Source organism: Protopterus annectens, chromosome 1.part1, assembly GCF_019279795.1.
Source record: "Protopterus annectens isolate FY-2018-M chromosome 1.part1, PAN1.0, whole genome shotgun sequence".
Lineage (NCBI taxonomy): Eukaryota > Metazoa > Chordata > Ceratodontiformes > Protopteridae > Protopterus > Protopterus annectens.
The window spans coordinates 1,559,682,019-1,559,700,489 of NC_056726.1; the positions used below are offsets into that span (position 1 = coordinate 1,559,682,019).

The window sequence follows — 18,471 nt, forward strand, 5'->3', positions numbered from 1 at the left end:
TCCTTTTCTCTGATGTCTTTTATTTGAACTTCTTATTTCAGCTTTCAGCAAAATTAATAAACAATGAAACTAACCAACAAACACAAAAATAAATACATAAATACTTAGTGGATAAAACTCTACTTGAGACTGTACAAGTTCATTTGCTGAAGAGTCCTCTGTGTAGAAAGACCACCATTTCAATTTGTACACATCTACTGGTGTAGGACATTTATGAACTTATTTTAACCACACTCTAGTATAATGACAAGTTTAATTATTTTTAATATTTACAAACAATCTAAGACAATATAACTTTCTGCGGAATACACTGTTTGCAAGTCAGATAACCAACAAAATGAAATGCAGCAACAAAGCGGAGATCTCTCAAACTACATAAAACTCATGTTCCATTATCTAGTAGTGTACTTTTAAGGAAATATATAACTCTAGTAATCACACATTTTATTTTAATACACATGGAATTGTCTGATCTTATAAAACATCCTCATCTGGGCCTTCCCAGACTACAATTAATCTACAACATTTATTTACTTATTTGTTTGACATTTGCTAAGCAGGTGGGCCCCAAAGGCAGTATAGATACAAAGAAATTCACATAGCATAGGGGATACATCAGTATACACAACAGCGATATGAACATGTTACAGTTTTTTAAACAATTTACAAATCAATACAGATGTATAGAAATTTGTATAACAAATAAGAGAAATTGTCCATAAATAGACTTAAAAATGAAAGTAAAAGAAAAAGTCATGGACACTCAGAATTACCACTTAACTGAAACACCCAATATCCTTAAAGGGTGATTGCATATATCCCATGAGGCCTCCGATACAAGAGGTTTACTGTATCACACAGTTAAAAGTCTAGCTTTGCTAGATTTTTCTGTGTTTTTTAACCAGTCGGTTATCTGTGTGACCTTTTTACTCTTAGTTTTTGTATAAAAATAAGTTACATTGGTTTGATACATAGAAATTCATGTAACAAATGAGATACATTGGTTTGTAAATTTTTTCAAAGTATTGTGGAGGATTACTTTCCAACTGAGGAATTAAACTTATGATTATTTTTGGCCACTACAAGGGTGTAAGGTGGTTTGATAAGGAGACTGTCATCTCAGTTTCTTAGAGTGTAAGCAGAATTTCTAAAATAATTTTTGAGAGAAGGGCAGTGACCTTCATTTATCAGTCTGTAGGTAAGGTACCTAGAAGGTAGCTTACCCTAGCTCTGACAGGCAGCTAGTTTGTTCCAGTGATGTCCACAATGAAAGCTTAACAGAATAAATTTAAGGATTTTTATTCTCAGTCTTTTGAAGGATTTTATGTTTCTGTCAAGACTGTAAAACGATGGCTGGGTGAGAATATTATAGTAGCATCAGTAATGCACTGATGGCTATAGCCTTCTGGATTCCTTGGTTAATACAGCCAAAATACCTTACGGATTGGTGTTATATGTACTACTACACTTGTACCAATAACAGTTAAACAGCAGTTCGCTGTTTAACAATGAGAAGTCATACCCGCACAATGAGAGGCTAGAATAACCTCTCTAATGCCAGTGGATCAGGTTCAGAGGTGAACATAGAGGACTGCCTGGCAGGTCACTGTAGCAAGGAATTGCACTTCACTGGCTGCAGTTTTTCTCCATGGTTTGAGGTGGACAGAGAGCTAACAATAGGACCGGCCCCTGACAAAAGTCGGAACTAGACAATGACGTGCATACTTCTCTAGCAAAGAATGTGCATGTCCCATGTCTCAGGTCTCTGCTAAACAAAAAATACTGTAAAACATACCAAAATGATTCTATTTTCAGGAAATTACCCTCTGTATGCCATTGCCCTCTTAGCTGCCTAAGCCTTGTTCTGTCAAATACTATAATCTGGTTAGCAGTCCTGATTACATGGGATGGGTTAAGACCACACTCAAATCATGAAGAACACTGCATACAGAAGAGGTTGCACAGGGCAGTCGAAGAGATGGACATAGGACCTGCAAAATGTTTAAAAATATGAAACAATCAGAAGTCACACACATGGCAGTGTGTTGCACAGTGGTTCACTTCAAAACCTTATTTTTTCAGATCCACAGTGCTAAATTACAAAAAAAAAAAAAGGCTGAATTAGTACAAGGGACTAAGATGGAATAGACTGACTACTGTGGAACAACTTAAAAGTTGCTTTTCCACATGCGTGGCAAAGAGTTTTAGTGCCTGAGACAAAAGTGATCAATAAAATTGAAGCAGTGGCACTTTCATACAACATTAGTAACACCATTGTCTTGAATTACAAGTTATCAGTCTTATTTTCCTCAAGCACAAAATTCTAAATGTCACTGTCATAAGTGGGATAACACACTCCAGGTAAGGGAAATGTATAGAACAATGAGGCTGGGAAGGCCCTACAACAAGCACACATTCAACAACCACAAATACTGTGCATTATTCTGTACAGCTGAACTCCTTATTAACATGCGATATATTTTTGATGTGAAAAGGTGTGGTATAAGATATCACGTATTACAATCATGTACTTTTGAAATTAATTAAAAAGAATGTGAATTTCAATTAAGAAAAGTAACTGAGATGGGAGAGTTTTAAGGTATGACTTCTGGCCATAGTAGCACACCATATTACTAGGACAATGCCATACCAGGTGTGCACTGCAGATGTGAGCTTGAAGTCTGCAGTAAAAAACTCAATTTAAGGGTCATAAGATAGTTTTCAGACTAAAGTTTGGTGGAAGGTAAGTTTAAGCTGGTGAAGCATGTCCAGAAACAGACCAGAGAAGGAAGGACTAAAGTAGTAAGCAATGTTGTGCGTCACCAAATAAAGCCATACACAAACAAGATGACTGATGTATCACTGTACAGGTGGCCTTCTGCAGTGATCTAGAGCCTATCTCTTCCATGTGAGGTGGTGTTTGTTTCTACCAAAACCTGCATTCGCCATCAGAGACAATAATCAGTTAGGTGAGACTGAAGAGGCCTGAAACATGTGAGTGGCTGCGCAATTTAAGCTACAGGTATGTCAGGTTTCCCAACTCAATGTTTAGCATAATTTCCCAACATTGAAGTCACCAGTTACTGTTACTCACAGGAAATCTCTGCCATGGTAGTTTTTATTTGCGTCCCAGGAGTGATTCAGTTTGGGTGGTCTTTTCCCTTCATTGTACTGCTGTCAGACTAAGAAGTTAGTATATTCAAGTAAGAAGGTGAGCGTGTGTGTGTCTGTATGTGTGTAGTGGGTGGGTGGGATGTGGGGGCTCATCTCTCCTATAAAAAAATGTTTTGTTGTGGGCTTTTTAAGAAAAGGCTTTGTTTTGTGAAGCTTTGACTAGTATGCCTCATTCAGCTGAAGCTCCAGGGAAATTTTATATTAAGGGAACAAAGAGTAGGCAGCACAATGTCTACTGCCTGTCTGCACATCTCTATATATGTACAGATGTCATTGAAAATGGGAGGTAGTATCCTGCAAGTTTAGAAGCAGGTAGCAGTAAACGGGACAAAATTATAACTTAAGCAGATACTTTTGCTTCAAAAAAAAAAAAAAACTCTTAACAGCCATCATCTCTTACTGACCAGCAGCATAAGAAGATTCACATGTCCCTCACTGTCTGCCATCTTCCAATCAAAACTTCAGATGGGGCATAACTCCTTTTAAGGGTGCAAGATTGAATTCCGAACTCCAGTTACTGTGTGTGTATGTGTGTTTGTGTAGTATGCATGTTCTCCCTACTTAACACAGGTTTTCTTTGGGTACTTTGGATTTACCTCATCCTGCAACGATACGCTAGTCGATTGCTTTAAACTACTTATATATAATTCATGTAGAACTACTAGACTTCTGGACCAGGTCAATATTTTAAAGGATACACAAAAGATCAGTCAATCTTACTTGATTAACAGACAAATAAATGCAGAAAGCTACAAATTACACACAAAAAAAATGACCTAAACAGTATGGCCAAGAACGTATTTTAGCAGATCTCAGCCCATGAAACACTGAAGTCTCTCAGAGACAAAAGACATGGCAGAACATGTAAGAGACAGCCGACAGATGCGAGTCTATTGCACAAGAGCAAACTAGAATAAAGCTCATTTAACAGCTAATTCAAAGCTTGATCTAACAAGTCAGTTCTTGATCTAACAAGTCAGTTTAAAACAGTACAGTGCTGAACTGTGGTATAATTAAAAATCTGTAAATAAATTTTACATAAGAACTATAAAAATACTAAAATACTTATAAGCCCTGATTCTCTTAATATTCATTTTTCAGCTACATGAAAAAAAGGCTTTAAAAATCAAGTGCAAAAAGTGCTTCAGCTCCAGTTAGATACTGGTTTGATATACTCATCTCTAAGGCTAAGCTTTTCCAAAAATACTAAAACCACTGTGAAATAAATATTTTAAAAGACAATGCAGCAACATCATTACATTTCATACTCTCACATTCAGAAAATACTACAATTATTCAGCTGCAGCTAACTTGCCTAGAAATTTACGTGCCTACCATTTTTCACAATACTTCAGTAACATACTGAGTTACTGTACAAATCATTTAACTTCTTGATGATATTGCTAAGCAGAACACAGTGGAACTGTAGCTACAAATTGACTATACAAATGATGGCTTTAAACCTAAGATACTCAAGGTACTATTTTCAGACTTCATGACTTACATTTCAAACCATCCTGAATTAATTTGCAGGGACAATAATTTATCATTCTTAGAAATTAAATAAAATTTTCATGAGATAAAAATCAAGAAATTATATCTTTGATTTTTAAGTGTAGTTTCCAGTGAGTACCACAATTCCATTATAATTTAGTACAACTTTACATATTTATATGCGTGTATTAATTTATCTATCCATTCTTTGTTGAACAGGTTTGCCCCACTAGGCTACAGGCCTCTTTCCATGGGAGCTTGAGGTTTTATTTCTACTGCTTGGGGAAATATGGCCAAGGCACAGGGGAACTTCCTCCCTTATTCTTTTCAATAGCTACACTGGGATCTTTTCCATCCAACTTTGCCACTGCCAACTTAAGAAGATGTATGGAAAACTGAATAGATTCTAACCACAGAACACACTATAAAGCAAATTCTGATATTCTAACAGATTGTAAATACAAAAAAAAAACAAAAGAAAAAGAAAAAGAAAAAAAGCAAGTTATGGTGAATAAGTGCTCCGGCATAAAATAACAAATACCACAAAATACTGTGTTTTTACAATAATTATAAAATCCAAATTCAGCTTTTTTTTGGCTTTCATCTCTAAAAATGGAAAATCAATGTTACTATATCTGCAATCCCAACACCAACAAGGAAGCTGTACAAATGCCAAGCACTTGGCTAACATAAAAATGATGTATTTAAACTCTCTGTTGGTGGTACGCAGTTAAACTCTCTGTTAGTGGTACGCAGTGTACTAAGAGGTAAATGTTAAAACTGGTGGTGTTTGATGAAAGATCAACATCTGAAAAGTCAGTGGTGGAAAAAGTGTGAGTGCAGGTATATGTCAAGAGTAATCACATACAAAGTCTGTGCACACATACCAACACACGATGTCTGTGTTACTGTGTATGAATGAATATGTGACATTAGATATTTGCAGCATCAGTAACCACAGCCCTAACCATCATGATCACCTTTTGTTCAGGCCAATTTCCATTCCAGTAAGGTCCATGTTCCTCTAGTAGATGTTTAACCACAGGTGGAAAGTCCATGTTGTGGCAGATGCAGGCAGACACCTGCAAGATTTTCTGTTGTGTCACTCAAAAGACATTAATTAAACAAGGCAGGTGGTAGATCAGGGCGCCTTGTTGAAACTATTTTTGTTTTTGGCATTTTGTTTTCTTCTTCTTCTTCTGTTTCACTTTCACAGACATGAACAACAACACTGGGTGTCGATTCTGTTCCTGCATGCAGTTCATATTTCTCTCCTTAAAGCAAAAAAAAAAAAAAATGGAAGAGAGTCCATTAATGACTGCAGTAATGAGGAAAGGATTGTATTTTAACAGAGTTTGTTTACTGAGGTAGCACACTGATCACACCATTCTATTCAAAGGAAAAGCCCAGGTGAAAAGATTCAAAAAAAATAAAATGGAACAAATTCACAAACAGAGGAAGCAGATAATTCCATAGACAACCGATATAGTAAGTAAACATTAATAACAGAACAGAAAAAAATAAATGTGCGTTAATGCAGTAAATGTTAAAAGGAAGTAGCAGATTAAAAGAGAGGGTCAAAGAAGTGGGACTGAGGTTATGGGTCCAGTGGAAAAGCACCTGCAGTCAGATTTTTGATGGAGGTGTCTTTTGAGTTCAGCTCTGAACATGGGGAAAGGAGACTGCCAGAGTTTGGGTGCAAGAATGCAAAAGGAATGATCAAGCACAGTGCAGTTTTGCTTGGGGCATCTGGAGTGAGGGAGTTGATTACCACAGGTCTCAGTGGTTATGGGGGTTTTTTATTATGGAGTCTGGCTGCAAGACATGGGAAGACAACTGGATGAACTAGTTTGAAAAGGGGAGACCCTAGGAGTAGCTCAACTCTGCAGAAGACTGGAAGCCATTTGGATTTGGAGAGGGTGATGCAGTGTTATTCTTGCGGGGGACTGGAAATGAATTGGCAAATTGTGTTTTCAATGGACTGCAGACTGGATGAGTTTTTTTAGATCATATAAGCATAATGTGAATTACTAATAATACCTCTATGAAACATTTCTAACAGATGAAAAACAAAGTTACGTAATTACAATTATGACAGAGCCTTTCATTCCTATCTGTTGGATGCAACATACAGGCCCACAAGCCACAGCTTGGATCCTATCTGCCAGAGTGCCCCTTTAAAACAAAATCTTCATTCTCATAACCCCTCTGTCCTCTTAGCTACCCCAGATCTAGTTTAATGCCTGTGTGACTCCCCACCTCTGGGTCAGTAAAATCAAGGAGCCACAATCCTCACCACTGGCACCTGTAGAGAGCGTTCACTGGGGGTAGACACAGTATTTACAGATGCAGATCTCTGCATCAAGCACCATTTCCCTTAAGAGCACACAGTCTGGGGGCTGGTTCATTTCTCTTTCTCCAGATGCCTAATAAGACTCCCCACTGGCTCAGCTACAGAGTTGAGTCCTTAGCCATGGTTCCAATTTAGGTCTGCCACATTCTCTCTGTCCAACTGGTGTTTCGTGTCGCTGCTCAAGTAGCTGACACACACACACTGAGATTTGATTTGCGCGCGCACACACACACACACACACACACACACACACACACACACACTTACTTGGGAAAGGCTGGCACAGGTTTACTGCCCAGACAATAAGGTAGTTATCACTGCCACCAGAACACCTCACCAACTACTTCAAGGCCCTTAAAGGGTGTCCAATTTTACTGTGTAATATTAATACTAATACAAATGGTAGGCTGACCAACAGCAAGGCTATTAGGAGTGACCCATACACAGTGTCACCAAATACATATTCAAATACTCTCAAAACTTAAATATCTCTACAAAGATTGGTCACAAATAAAGGTTTAAATATATTTAATAAAAGAAAAAGACAATGCTAAATATGTATTCATAGTGACATCAGAGTTCAAAATCACAGGAAATATTTAAAACACTGAAGGACAAACTCAGACAAATAAAAAAAACAATATCTAAACTAATCTTCACTATATTCCTGACACTCTAAGAGAATTATACTATTCCCTAATAACTTATTTAATCTTGCCTTGCCCGACTAAGTGAGCAGTCTCTACAGTTAGGCCCAAATAGAATACTCTTGTCTCACTAAGAGACTTCTCAAAATAATATCTAAAATATTACTTCTGGGTTAGTTTGCAGAATGACATCACTTCTAGTCATCTGACTTTTAGTTCCCATGCAAACCGCCACTGTTGGAAGCTGGCAGGATTTAGCAACTACCTGTAAAAATACACACACAAGGGCTTTTGCTCATCTGTGGAAGGTGCTGGAAATCATAAAACAATTTCATACCTCCACACTTCCAGAGTAGTAATTAGTTCATCCCAAAGACAATGCAGAAAGCTTCCTAGTACAGACTTCGTATCTCTGGCTGCACTGAAACCTGTGAGATAGCATCTTTATGGCCTAGCCCATAAAGTGATTTAATTTCAAATATATTTTAAAGTTTGCTGTACTGAGGTTAACCTCCTGTCTTCCAGTTTCCTCTGTTAAAACATATACATTTAAATAGTTACAATAGTGCATGCAGGTTTCTGTTCTCTCCAGTAGGGCACACTGTTGATACATTTTAAACACAAGCACTTTACAAATACATTTTCAATACAATCGTCTGTACAAATCATTTTGATATACACATGACATACAGTTCTAATAAATCTGTAACACAAGCATCTTGTATAAATCAGTTTGATATTCACAAATGAGATACAATTATTTACAAAATTCCAGCTATCTGTGCTGGAACCAACTCCCATCATCACAGCCTGGCATGACAGAAGCGTGATTTAATTTGCCTTGCTTTGGATCCAGTCATTAAAGATGGGTGATTCTTCAAGTCTTTTATAATGTAGGGGACAGGAGGGTGGGTTGTCATATACAGTTTTGTACCTACCATAAATGTAGATGTTCGAGGATCCACATTGCTGCAGTCATAACCTGTGGGTAGTCCGCTGTCCTCGGTCGGCCCGAATACCAAAGTGTTAGGCTGGCGTCGGTCATGATCGCTCAGAGCTGACGTCAGTATGCAGTAGTACTTAAGCGCATGACCGACGCCATATCCTCAGTCTTTCTTGCCCCAGATGTCAGAAGGCCTAAAAAGGAAAGGCCATAGCAAAAATAGAAAATACCCAACAACCAACATAGATAAAATAATAATTATCCCAAAAGAAACACAGCAACCCCAAACTATAGAGGGGAAGGAGGGAGGGAAAATTGGACTGCAGCAATGTGGATCCTTGAACATCTACATTTATGGTAGGTACAAAACTGTACTATGTTCTTCGTCTCACATTGCTGCAGTCACAACCTGTGGGTAGAATCCCAAAGCAAAGGTAAAGGGAGACTGGCAAACTGAAAAGCATTAGGAGCTGCCAACATGCCCTGTAAAACTGCAGTGGCAAACCCAGCCCTAGACTTAGAATAAAGAGGGAGATGGTAATGTTTAGTAAAAGTGTGCACTGAACTCCAAGTAGCTGCCTCCAAAATATCCTTAGTAGCTACCCCCCTTAAAAAGGCAGTAGATGTGGCGGTAGCCCTAGTGGAATGAGGTCTGATCCCAGCAGGAACATCCTTTCCATGATGAGAATAACAAAAAGCAATACAATGGCCAATCCACTTAGAAATAGTTTGCTTTGAAACAGCCTTCCCCTGTGAACCCAAAGCAAAAGAAATAAATAACTGTTGAGTCTGCCTGAATTCTTTAGTTCTGCTCAAATAGTAGTGTAACTGCCTGTGAATATCCAAAGAATGCAAGACTTTTTCCCTTTTATTTTGGGGATCAGCATAAAAAGTAGGCAAATGAATAGACTGGCTTAAGGCCACATTAGAAATAACTTTAGGCATAAAAGTAGGGTTAGTACTCAAGGACACCCTATCCTTATGGAATATCAGGAAGGGTTCAACTGCCATGAGAGCTTGTAATTCAGATACCCTCCTAGCAGACGTAATGGCCAACAAAAAAGCAGTCTTCCAGGACAAAAACTTCAACTCAGATGTAGCTGCAGGTTCAAAAGGCGGTAAAGTAAGCTTTTCCAACACAAAATTGAGATCCCAGGAAGGAGTAGGAGCTCTACGTGGGGGTCTTATGTTTTTTGCCCCTCTAAGAAATTGTTTAAACAAAGAGTGAGAAAATAAAGGAGGGTCACAATCATAGTGAGCAGAAATGGCTGCAGCATGAACTTTCACGGAGGAAAGACAAACCCTTGTCTAGTAATTCAGTAAGGTACTGTACTGTAAAATTCAAATTAGGCACTGAGACAGCAAAACTCTGCTGTGCTCCAAAGAAAAAATCTCCTCCATTTATCAGCATAAACTTTTCTAGTACTAGGCCGTCTGGCTTCCAAAATGACATTCAAAACCTGTTGAGGAAGCTGAGACCCCCCAGGGTCTAAAACAGAATACGCCAGGCTGTCATGCAGGGACTGTACCCTGACATTGAGAAAATGATTGCTTGACTGAGACAACAGGTGAGGAATTGGTGGCAAAGGCCAAGGAGGCTCCTGAACTAAACTCCTCAGCAGAGGATACCAGTGCTGACGTGGCCAATCTGGTGCTATTAGAATCATGCAAGGCTTGTCCTGCCTGACTTTCAAGAGTACCTTGGGAAGGAGAGGCAGAGGAGGGAAAGCATAGATGTGAAGGTTGTTCCAACAGAAAGATAGAGCATCCACTTTCCAAGCTTTTGGGTGAAACATCTTTGTGCAAAATTTTGGCAGTTGGAAATTTAGTGGAGAAGCGAACAGATCTATGTCTGGAGTTCCCCAAGCCACTGTCAACTGTTGGAATACGTGAGGATACAATTTCCACTCGTGGGGATCCACAATTTGTCTGCTCAATACATCTGCTAAGGAGTTCTGTGCTCCTGGCAGAAACCGTGCTAGAAGAGTGATGTGCAAACTCAGAGCAGTCTCCCACAAAATCATAGCTTGTCTGCAAAGAGGGTAAGAATGGGTTCCCCCCTGCTTGTTGATGTACCACATGACAGTTGTGTTGTCTGTTTGAATCAACACCTGTCCTGGTTGAAGTAGATCCTTGAAAGCCATCAGGGCAAATTGGACTGCTAACATCTCCTTCATGTTGATATGCAAATGCTGTAGTCTGGGAGGCCACGTGTCTTGAATCCATTTCCCATTGAAGTGTGCTCCCAAGCCAGGTCTGAGGCATCCGTCGTTAAGATCTGACTCGCCTCTGGTCGGGTCACAGAGAGTCCCTTGTTTAGGTGACATTCCTGAGCCCACCACAAGAATTCCTTCTGGATGCAAGGTATTATCTGAATGACAGTGTCCAAACCGTGGCAGTGTTGAGTCCATACACTTTTGAGATACCATTGTAGCTTCCTCATATGCAGTTTGGCATTGGGAAGTACCAGAATGCAAGATGCCATGAACCCCAAGGCTTGAAGGACTGTCCTTGCAGTCAGCCTGGACATTACTGATAATTGCTGGAAGTATAGGTGAAGATTTCTTTGTTTGTCCGGGGTCAAAAAAGCCATCTGAGAGGCTGTATTCAGTCTCACACCCAGAAAGCACATGTCCTGAGAGGGTACTAGACTGGACTTTGTTTCGTTCACAGAATACCCTAGGCACCTTAAAACTGCCATTACATACTGCAGATGTTGAAGTAACTTGTCTTTGTCTTGAGCAAGAATCAGGCAATCGTCCAGATAAGGATAAATTTGTATTCCTCTCAGTCTTAAGAAAGCTATCACAGGAGCCAGAACCTTTGTGAACACCCTGGGCGCAGTAGATAAGCCAAAGGGCAATGCAGAGAACTGATAATGAAAAGTACCAGCCCGAAAACGCAGGAATCTCCTGCAGCTGGGCCTGATAGAAATGTGAAGATAAGCCTCTTTGAGATCCAGAGTTACCATCCAGTGATCTTTGCCTAGCAGAGGCAGAAGTTGCTGTAAAGTTAACATCTTGAACTTTGGAATGTCTAGGTATGTATTGAGAATGGACAAATCCAGAATTGGCCTCCAAGTGTTTCCCGATCCAGAGTTACCATCCAGTGATCTTTGCCTAGCAGAGGCAGAAGTTGCTGTAAAGTTAACATCTTGAACTTTGGAATGTCTAGGTATGTATTGAGAATGGACAAATCCAGAATTGGCCTCCAAGTGTTTCCTTTCTTCGGCACAAGGAAAAGGCGGGAATAAAACCCTAGGCCTACTTCTGACAGAGGTACCACCTGGATTGCCCCATTTGCAAAAGCAAAGAAATTTGTTTGTGAGCCTCCGGCCTTTGCTGAGGAGGAACATCTGGCATGCCTTTGAAAGGAGGAAAAGTGTGAAAATAAAACTTGTAGCCTTGATTTATTATGTCCAACACCCATTTGTCCTGGGTGACCAAATGCCAATTCAGTTTGAAAAGTGCCAACTTTCCTCCTAGAGGAGCTGCCAGACAGGAAGAATCTGGCAGCTGGAGATACAGGTCATTGGGTCTGTTTACGAAAAGGCTGACCCCTGCCCTCCCCAGAAGATTGAGCAGGAGAACTCCAAGTCCTAGGTCTGAAAGAACCCTGAGCGTGAGCTCTGCCCCTACCACGTCTAGACCTGCCCCTAGACTGAAAATCAGAAGAAGGGTAAGACCATCCTCTTGCAGGCCAATTCCTGCTAAACTTAGGGGGCTGCACTTGCAAAAATTCCTTAACTGTCTGCATAGACTTAGCTTTGTCTTCCATCTTTTTCAAAACTGACTCCACAGGAGAACCAAAAAGAACTTCAGACTGAAGAGGAGCATCCAAAATTCGAGCTTTAACATGCTCTGACAAATTTTGATCCTTAAGCCAGGCATGCCTACGAATAACTGAACCAGTAGCAGCCACCCTGGAAGAAGCCTGAAGAGCATCGAAGCCACACTGCAAGGAATGCTTACCAACTTGATCTGAGGCATGAACTAAGTCCTGCAATTCCTTACACTCTATACCCTCAGCTAAAGCATCTACCTTAGATTTCAACTGACCTAACAGAAAGTTCTGATATTTCAGCATATGAAACTGGAAATTTAAAGCCCTCATAGCTAGCGTGGAGGAGGTATACACTTTTTTACCCCACCTATCCAAAGCTCTAGAATCTTTATCCAGAGGAACTGGATTCTTAACTACAGAAGCCCTGACACCCTTAGGCCCCTGAATAATAGTTTCCGGGTCAGCTCTAGGACTCTTATACAAATATTTATGTGCCTCTGGAACTCTGTAATACCTGTCTGGCTTGACAGGGGCAGGTGGTAAAGAATCAGGATTAAGGGAAGCTTCAGAAAAAACATCCTGAACAACATCTAAAACAGGGGGAATAGCCAAAGGTCTATGTTGTGGCAAAAACAAAAATTCCCTACGCCTCTTACGAGAATCTGAGAAATCCTGACCTTCCCACTTGAAATGCTACCTCATGGAATGCAAGGTTTCAGAAAAAGAAAAATCCTCTGGAGGAGAAGCAGAAGGACAGGAATCCTCTGCATCTGAATCAGAATAGGGAGGAAAATCCTGAATATCCTCAGCTGAAGACTCAGAGTAATCTGAGGAATGCTCCAAACCCTCTAAATCTGTCTCCACCCTAGGCCTCTTCTCTGGAGGGGGCATAGAACCCCTGATTAAAGTAATCAAATCCTCTGCCATTTTTAACATATGTTTTTTAGGAACAGAGCCCGAAGAACTAGGGCTGATGCCTGTACCAGAAAGACCAGGTCTAGCTTTAGCAGGGCCTTTAGTGACAGAAGTAGAAGGCCTAATAACCTTTTGTAAGGATGGAACCACAGAAACTTGAGAAGCCCCCTCGGCTTGACCTAACTCCAGAGAGGCCAACTCCTGTAATAGTAAAGGTTCCCCCTGTGATTCTGCCAAGACCTCGGCTGGATCCACAGATTCAACCGTAGATTCCATAGAACCGGCGTCCGCAACGGACGACTCATCCTGTTTAGACTTTAACGATTTATCTTTTCGCTTTTTTGCGGTAGCGGGCGTCGGAGGATCCGACGGCATGTAGTTACACCGCTTACCGAAAACAAGCCTAGCACAGTCTAATCTGCGTTTTATGGTGCGCTTATTAAATCTAGCGCAAAAGCGACACCCGACTACGTCGTGCTCAGGCCCCAAGCAAGGAATACAGAGAGAGTGATAATCCCTATGAGGTATCTGTTTCCCACAAGAAATACAATTATTAACTTTTTCTGACATCCGGATTAACTGAGGCAAGAAAAGACAAAAATATTCCCCAACGGGGTACTTAGCCCAACTTGGTCTTCGGTCTGAAACTCGAAAAGTGAAAATTTCAGAACGCCGAACGGCACTTGCAAATGCTGCTTCTGCTTCGGACCACGCGGCAAGAAAGACTGAGGATATGGCGTCGGTCATGCGCTTAAGTACTACTGCGTACTGACGTCAGCTCTGAGCGACCATGACCGACACCAGCCTAACACTTTGGTATTCGGGCCGACCGAGGACAGCGGACTACCCACAGGTTATGACTGCAGCAATGTGAGACGAAGAACATCAGACAGACTAGAAGGAAAGTATCTATCATTATATGAAGCACATAATTTTCACATCCTCTCCATTACATCTGCCTGATCTGACTTATGGGTCAGACTCCCCAGCTACATATATTCCTGGGTGGTATAATGAAATGGGACCATTCAGAATGGAAGCACCAAAGGAAGCTCTAGCTCTGAAGTGTAGTCCAGTTTATAGTGCTCGATGGATGTACGCATGGAAGGCTGAGTAGCTACCTCATTGAAGGGATTCAGGGACTCAGCTCTGAAAAAGGCAGTAAAAGTGGCCATTCCTCTGGGAGAGTGGGCTCTGAGAATGCCTGATAATGGCTTGGTATAAAGATCATAAATAAAGGAAATGCAATTTGACAGCCATCTTGAAAGAGTAACTTTTGATAGTTTCTTGCCTGATTTATTTTGTGCAAAAGTGATGAACAACTGTTTATCTTTCCAGAATGAGGTACTCCTATGAAAATAAAAGCGTAACTGCTGTGAACATCTGGGGTATTCAAAAGATGATCCCCTATATTTTGATAACTGGGAAAAATACATGTAAATGGATGGCTTGAGACATGTTATGTCCAGAAGCCACTTTGGGAACAACAGAAGTGCTCGTCCTCAAGGTTACCCTATCCTTATGAAAAACAAGGCAAGGAGAAATAGAAGAAATAGTATGCAGCTCTGAAACTCTCAGAGTAAATGCTATTGCTAACAGGAAAATGGTTTTCCAAGATGACAATTTGAGGTGTGAATTAGTGGCTGGCTCAAAGGGAGCTTTTATTAAAACCTTAAAAACGAAATTCAAATTCTATGGTGGGAAATGGATTTTTGATGGGAGGATGAAGCAACAAGGTGCCTTTGAGGAAAGATTTGCATAATTTGCGGGATGCCAAAGGAATGGCCCTGAAAGCCCAATATGGGAGTATGAAATAGCCACTAATTGAATTTTAATGTTAGAGAAATTGGAACCTGTTCATAAAAGAGATGACAGAAATCACAAAACGTGTGAAATGAAAGCCAAAAAGTGGTTAATCTTTTGATTAGCATCCCAGATGGCAAACATTTTCCTCTTACAACAATCATACCTTAAGACTATCTTCTGGTAGATGGTGTCTAAGAGGGTGTTAAAATCTGAACCACCTATTTGGGAAGGGGACAGTCCCTTTCCATCAATAGAACTGGTGAAAATGTGGTCAGTCTCAAGTTCAGACAGTTCGGGTGAAACTCCCAGAGGGGTGAGATATGAGATCCATAAGTGGATCCAGTAACCAAGGGGACTCTCTCAGAAGGGGAAACCAGATCTGTATGGGTCAATACCAGGGAATGAGGATGACAAGTTGCCTTGCACACCACAGCTTTCAGTAGGAACCTCAGGATCAAAGAAAGTGGTGGATATATATAAAATTAGCCCAGCTGGTCAGCACTGATTCAGATCATTCCTGGGTGTTTGTCCAAGAGGGGGAATCATGGTAAAAAATCTGCTGCATTTGGTGTTGGACTAGGTAGCAAATAGGTCATGTATAGGTTGCCCCAGTGACTGAATATCTCTTTGGCAATCACGGGATAGAGGGACCATTTGTTAGGCTCCAGAAGATTCCTGCTGAGCCTGTCCACTATTACAGTGGCCTTTCTGGGAATGTGTGTTACCACTAGAAAATGGTGAGAGGCCATTACCTATTGCTACAGTGTCATGGTTTAACAACATATGGGATAGGGTCCGGCTCCCCCTAGCTTGTTGATATAACAGACAGCCATCATATTATCCATCTGGATGGAAATCGCACCTTGGGTAAGGCAGTCCTGAAGTTCCTCAACTCCAAGATTTTCTCTGTCCAAAGACCTTGGACCATCATCCCATTGTAATAACCCCATCAGCACCAAGGGAGGGAGGGAGCATCTATGGTCAACACTGCTGATAATGCAAGATGAAAGAGTCTGCCTTTGTGCAGGACAGGCGACATGAGCCACCACTGTACATGATACTTGCAAGACTGTGTAAGAATTCTGGCTGTGGAAAGAGGATGCTGAAATTATGACTACTTAGCCTGGAGGAGCCACCGCGGTTTTCTTATCTGGTATCAAGTGAACGGTACCATTAATATAGAAGTTGCCAAGACACCTAAAGCTCCGAGTACTAGATGTGCAGCTGACCTACTGCATGCCTGAGTACTAAATGTGCAGAAAGTCAACTGTTCTGAAGCAAGGTTTCCACTGCTGAGTGTAAAGTTTATATCGTCTCCTGAGGAAGGGAGATAATTGCAAGTGTGGTGTCTATCTAAAATCCTAAGATCATCCATCACTGTGAAAGGTCCACGTTTGACTTCTGTAGAAGGACTGAAATGCCCAGGACGATGCATAGCTGTGGCATGTATTTTCTGGCCATCTTGAGTGATTCCATTTTGAGGGTGACAAGGAGACAGTCATCCATGTATGGGAATACTTTGAATCCTGAAGGTCAAAGATGGGTCTCAAGGGCAGCCATACATTTGGTAAACACCCTAGGCGCTGAGGTAAGACCAAATGTAAGTCTCTGAATTAATAGTGGCTGCGATTTAGAAATGCAAGTACTTCTGGCCTCCCTTGCTATCTTGATGTGCAGGGAAGCATCCTGGAGATCTAAAGAGCACATCCAATCATTCTCCTGCAAGCAGGGCTGAGCTGGGCAATAACCATTCTGAACTGTTTTTTTTTTACAAATCTGTTGGAGGCTAAGGTAAAAGATGGACCTTAGATCCTCTGTCTATGTCAGAACCCAAAAGAACTTGTACTAAAACCCTGACCCTTTCTGGTCTGGTGGGATCTCTTGGATGGCCCTTTCTTCAAGAAAAGCATGACTCTCTTTTGAAGTTCCCTTTGCTTGGTTGGATGGGACATTTGGCATTGGAAGACTTACTTGTTTGAGGGGGATTCCAAAAATGGAATGTACTAGCCTCTAGATATTATTCCTCATTTGTCTTATGTGATGGTGAACCATGAGCCTAGATAGAGATTCATCACCTGACTGCTTCCAGACAGCACAAGTCAGCAGATCTTCAGGGGTTCTGTGGTCTTCAGTCAGAAAAGGGCGATACAATACCCCTAGTTTTGTGGACTGCCTGGACCACTTCACCTGCGTCCATTAAACAGACTGCCTCTGCCATGGCTGCCTCTGTCCAAAGGTGAGTCAAATAGGCATTCTGACCTGCAAAACCAGAGTGAACAATGCCCTATTTGGTTCCTTTTAAATGGATGTTGTGGGGCCTAAAACCTAACTTTAACGACAGATAAGATCTTGCCATCTTGCTCAATCTTAAGCTTCTTTTTTTTAATTGTGGATCCAAACAAGACTGATCCATCATACTGAGCATTTAAAGTTGTCAGCAAAGTCATACACTCAGCCACGCATAGCGTTTAATAGTTATACTTGTGCTGGCTGCTGCTGTGGCTCCATCTGCCTCATTGTGCATCAGGTGTATCAAGAGGTTTGTAATAGTTGAAACAGTTGTCAGGGTAACTTCCATACCTCTCAACCTCTTAGAGCAAGAAATCTGGACAAAGCCATAAGGAAAAGTGGAACAAAGGCCCAAAAATTGGGACAATTTTTAAACACTGCTCTTACAAACTTAGAAAGTTGATAGAATAACAGGTTTTGCATTCGGATGAATTTTCTAAAAAATATGAAGTCTGAAACTCAAATGTCTGTTGTTATTTTCTAACAGTAATATTTAATGATTTGCTACTAATTTGCCAGAAAAACACAAATTTATATAAAACGGACAAAAAATATGAGGCAAAAATTTAGACATTCTGTGAAAATATGTACAGTTGAGAGGTATGGTAGCTTGTAGTTGGTTCTGAGAGTCTGCCATCACTGGACTGTTCAGAGTAGATACGGCCTGTTCCTACAGATTCCTATGGTAACTATTCATACGAGTAGCATAGTTTGCATACCCTCGATTCCCAAATCTATCCATCATCCATGATTACTTATTAGAGAAATGGGTAGAAGAATCCTCAGACAACTCATGTTTAGTGGCTGCCACCACAATGATGGAATCTACTGGAGGAATTTTGAACCAGAGTGGCTTATCCTTTGGATGACATAAAACTTTATCTGGCTTCCTAGGGACTGCCTCACATGTGTTAAGCTCCTGCCATACTCTCCTGAGTGCCAGCTCTTTGAGCTTGTTATCCAAGGAAACCACACCCAAGACGTACAGGGTGTCATCCTGTATGCCTCCAACTATACCTCATCATCCTTGAGAGGGAAGGTCTGTAGGCCAGGATCCTCTTTTGCAC

The 18,471-nt window shown here is 40.8% G+C and overlaps 1 protein-coding gene across 5 annotated transcripts in view; it reads right to left on the reverse strand.

Moving 5' to 3' along the window:
• Window positions 1-236: 236 nt before the first annotated feature.
• The window catches only part of RCAN3 (RCAN family member 3), a 488,354-nt gene continuing 470,119 nt past the window's right edge, over window positions 237-18,471 (reverse strand). For all 5 annotated transcript variants that reach the window (XM_044083150.1, XM_044083158.1, XM_044083141.1 and 2 more), the window contains one exon: window positions 237-5,942. In XM_044083150.1, the coding sequence (XP_043939085.1) occupies window positions 5,785-5,942 (158 nt within the window). In that variant the 3' untranslated portion in view covers window positions 237-5,784. The remainder of the gene's footprint in view (window positions 5,943-18,471) is intronic.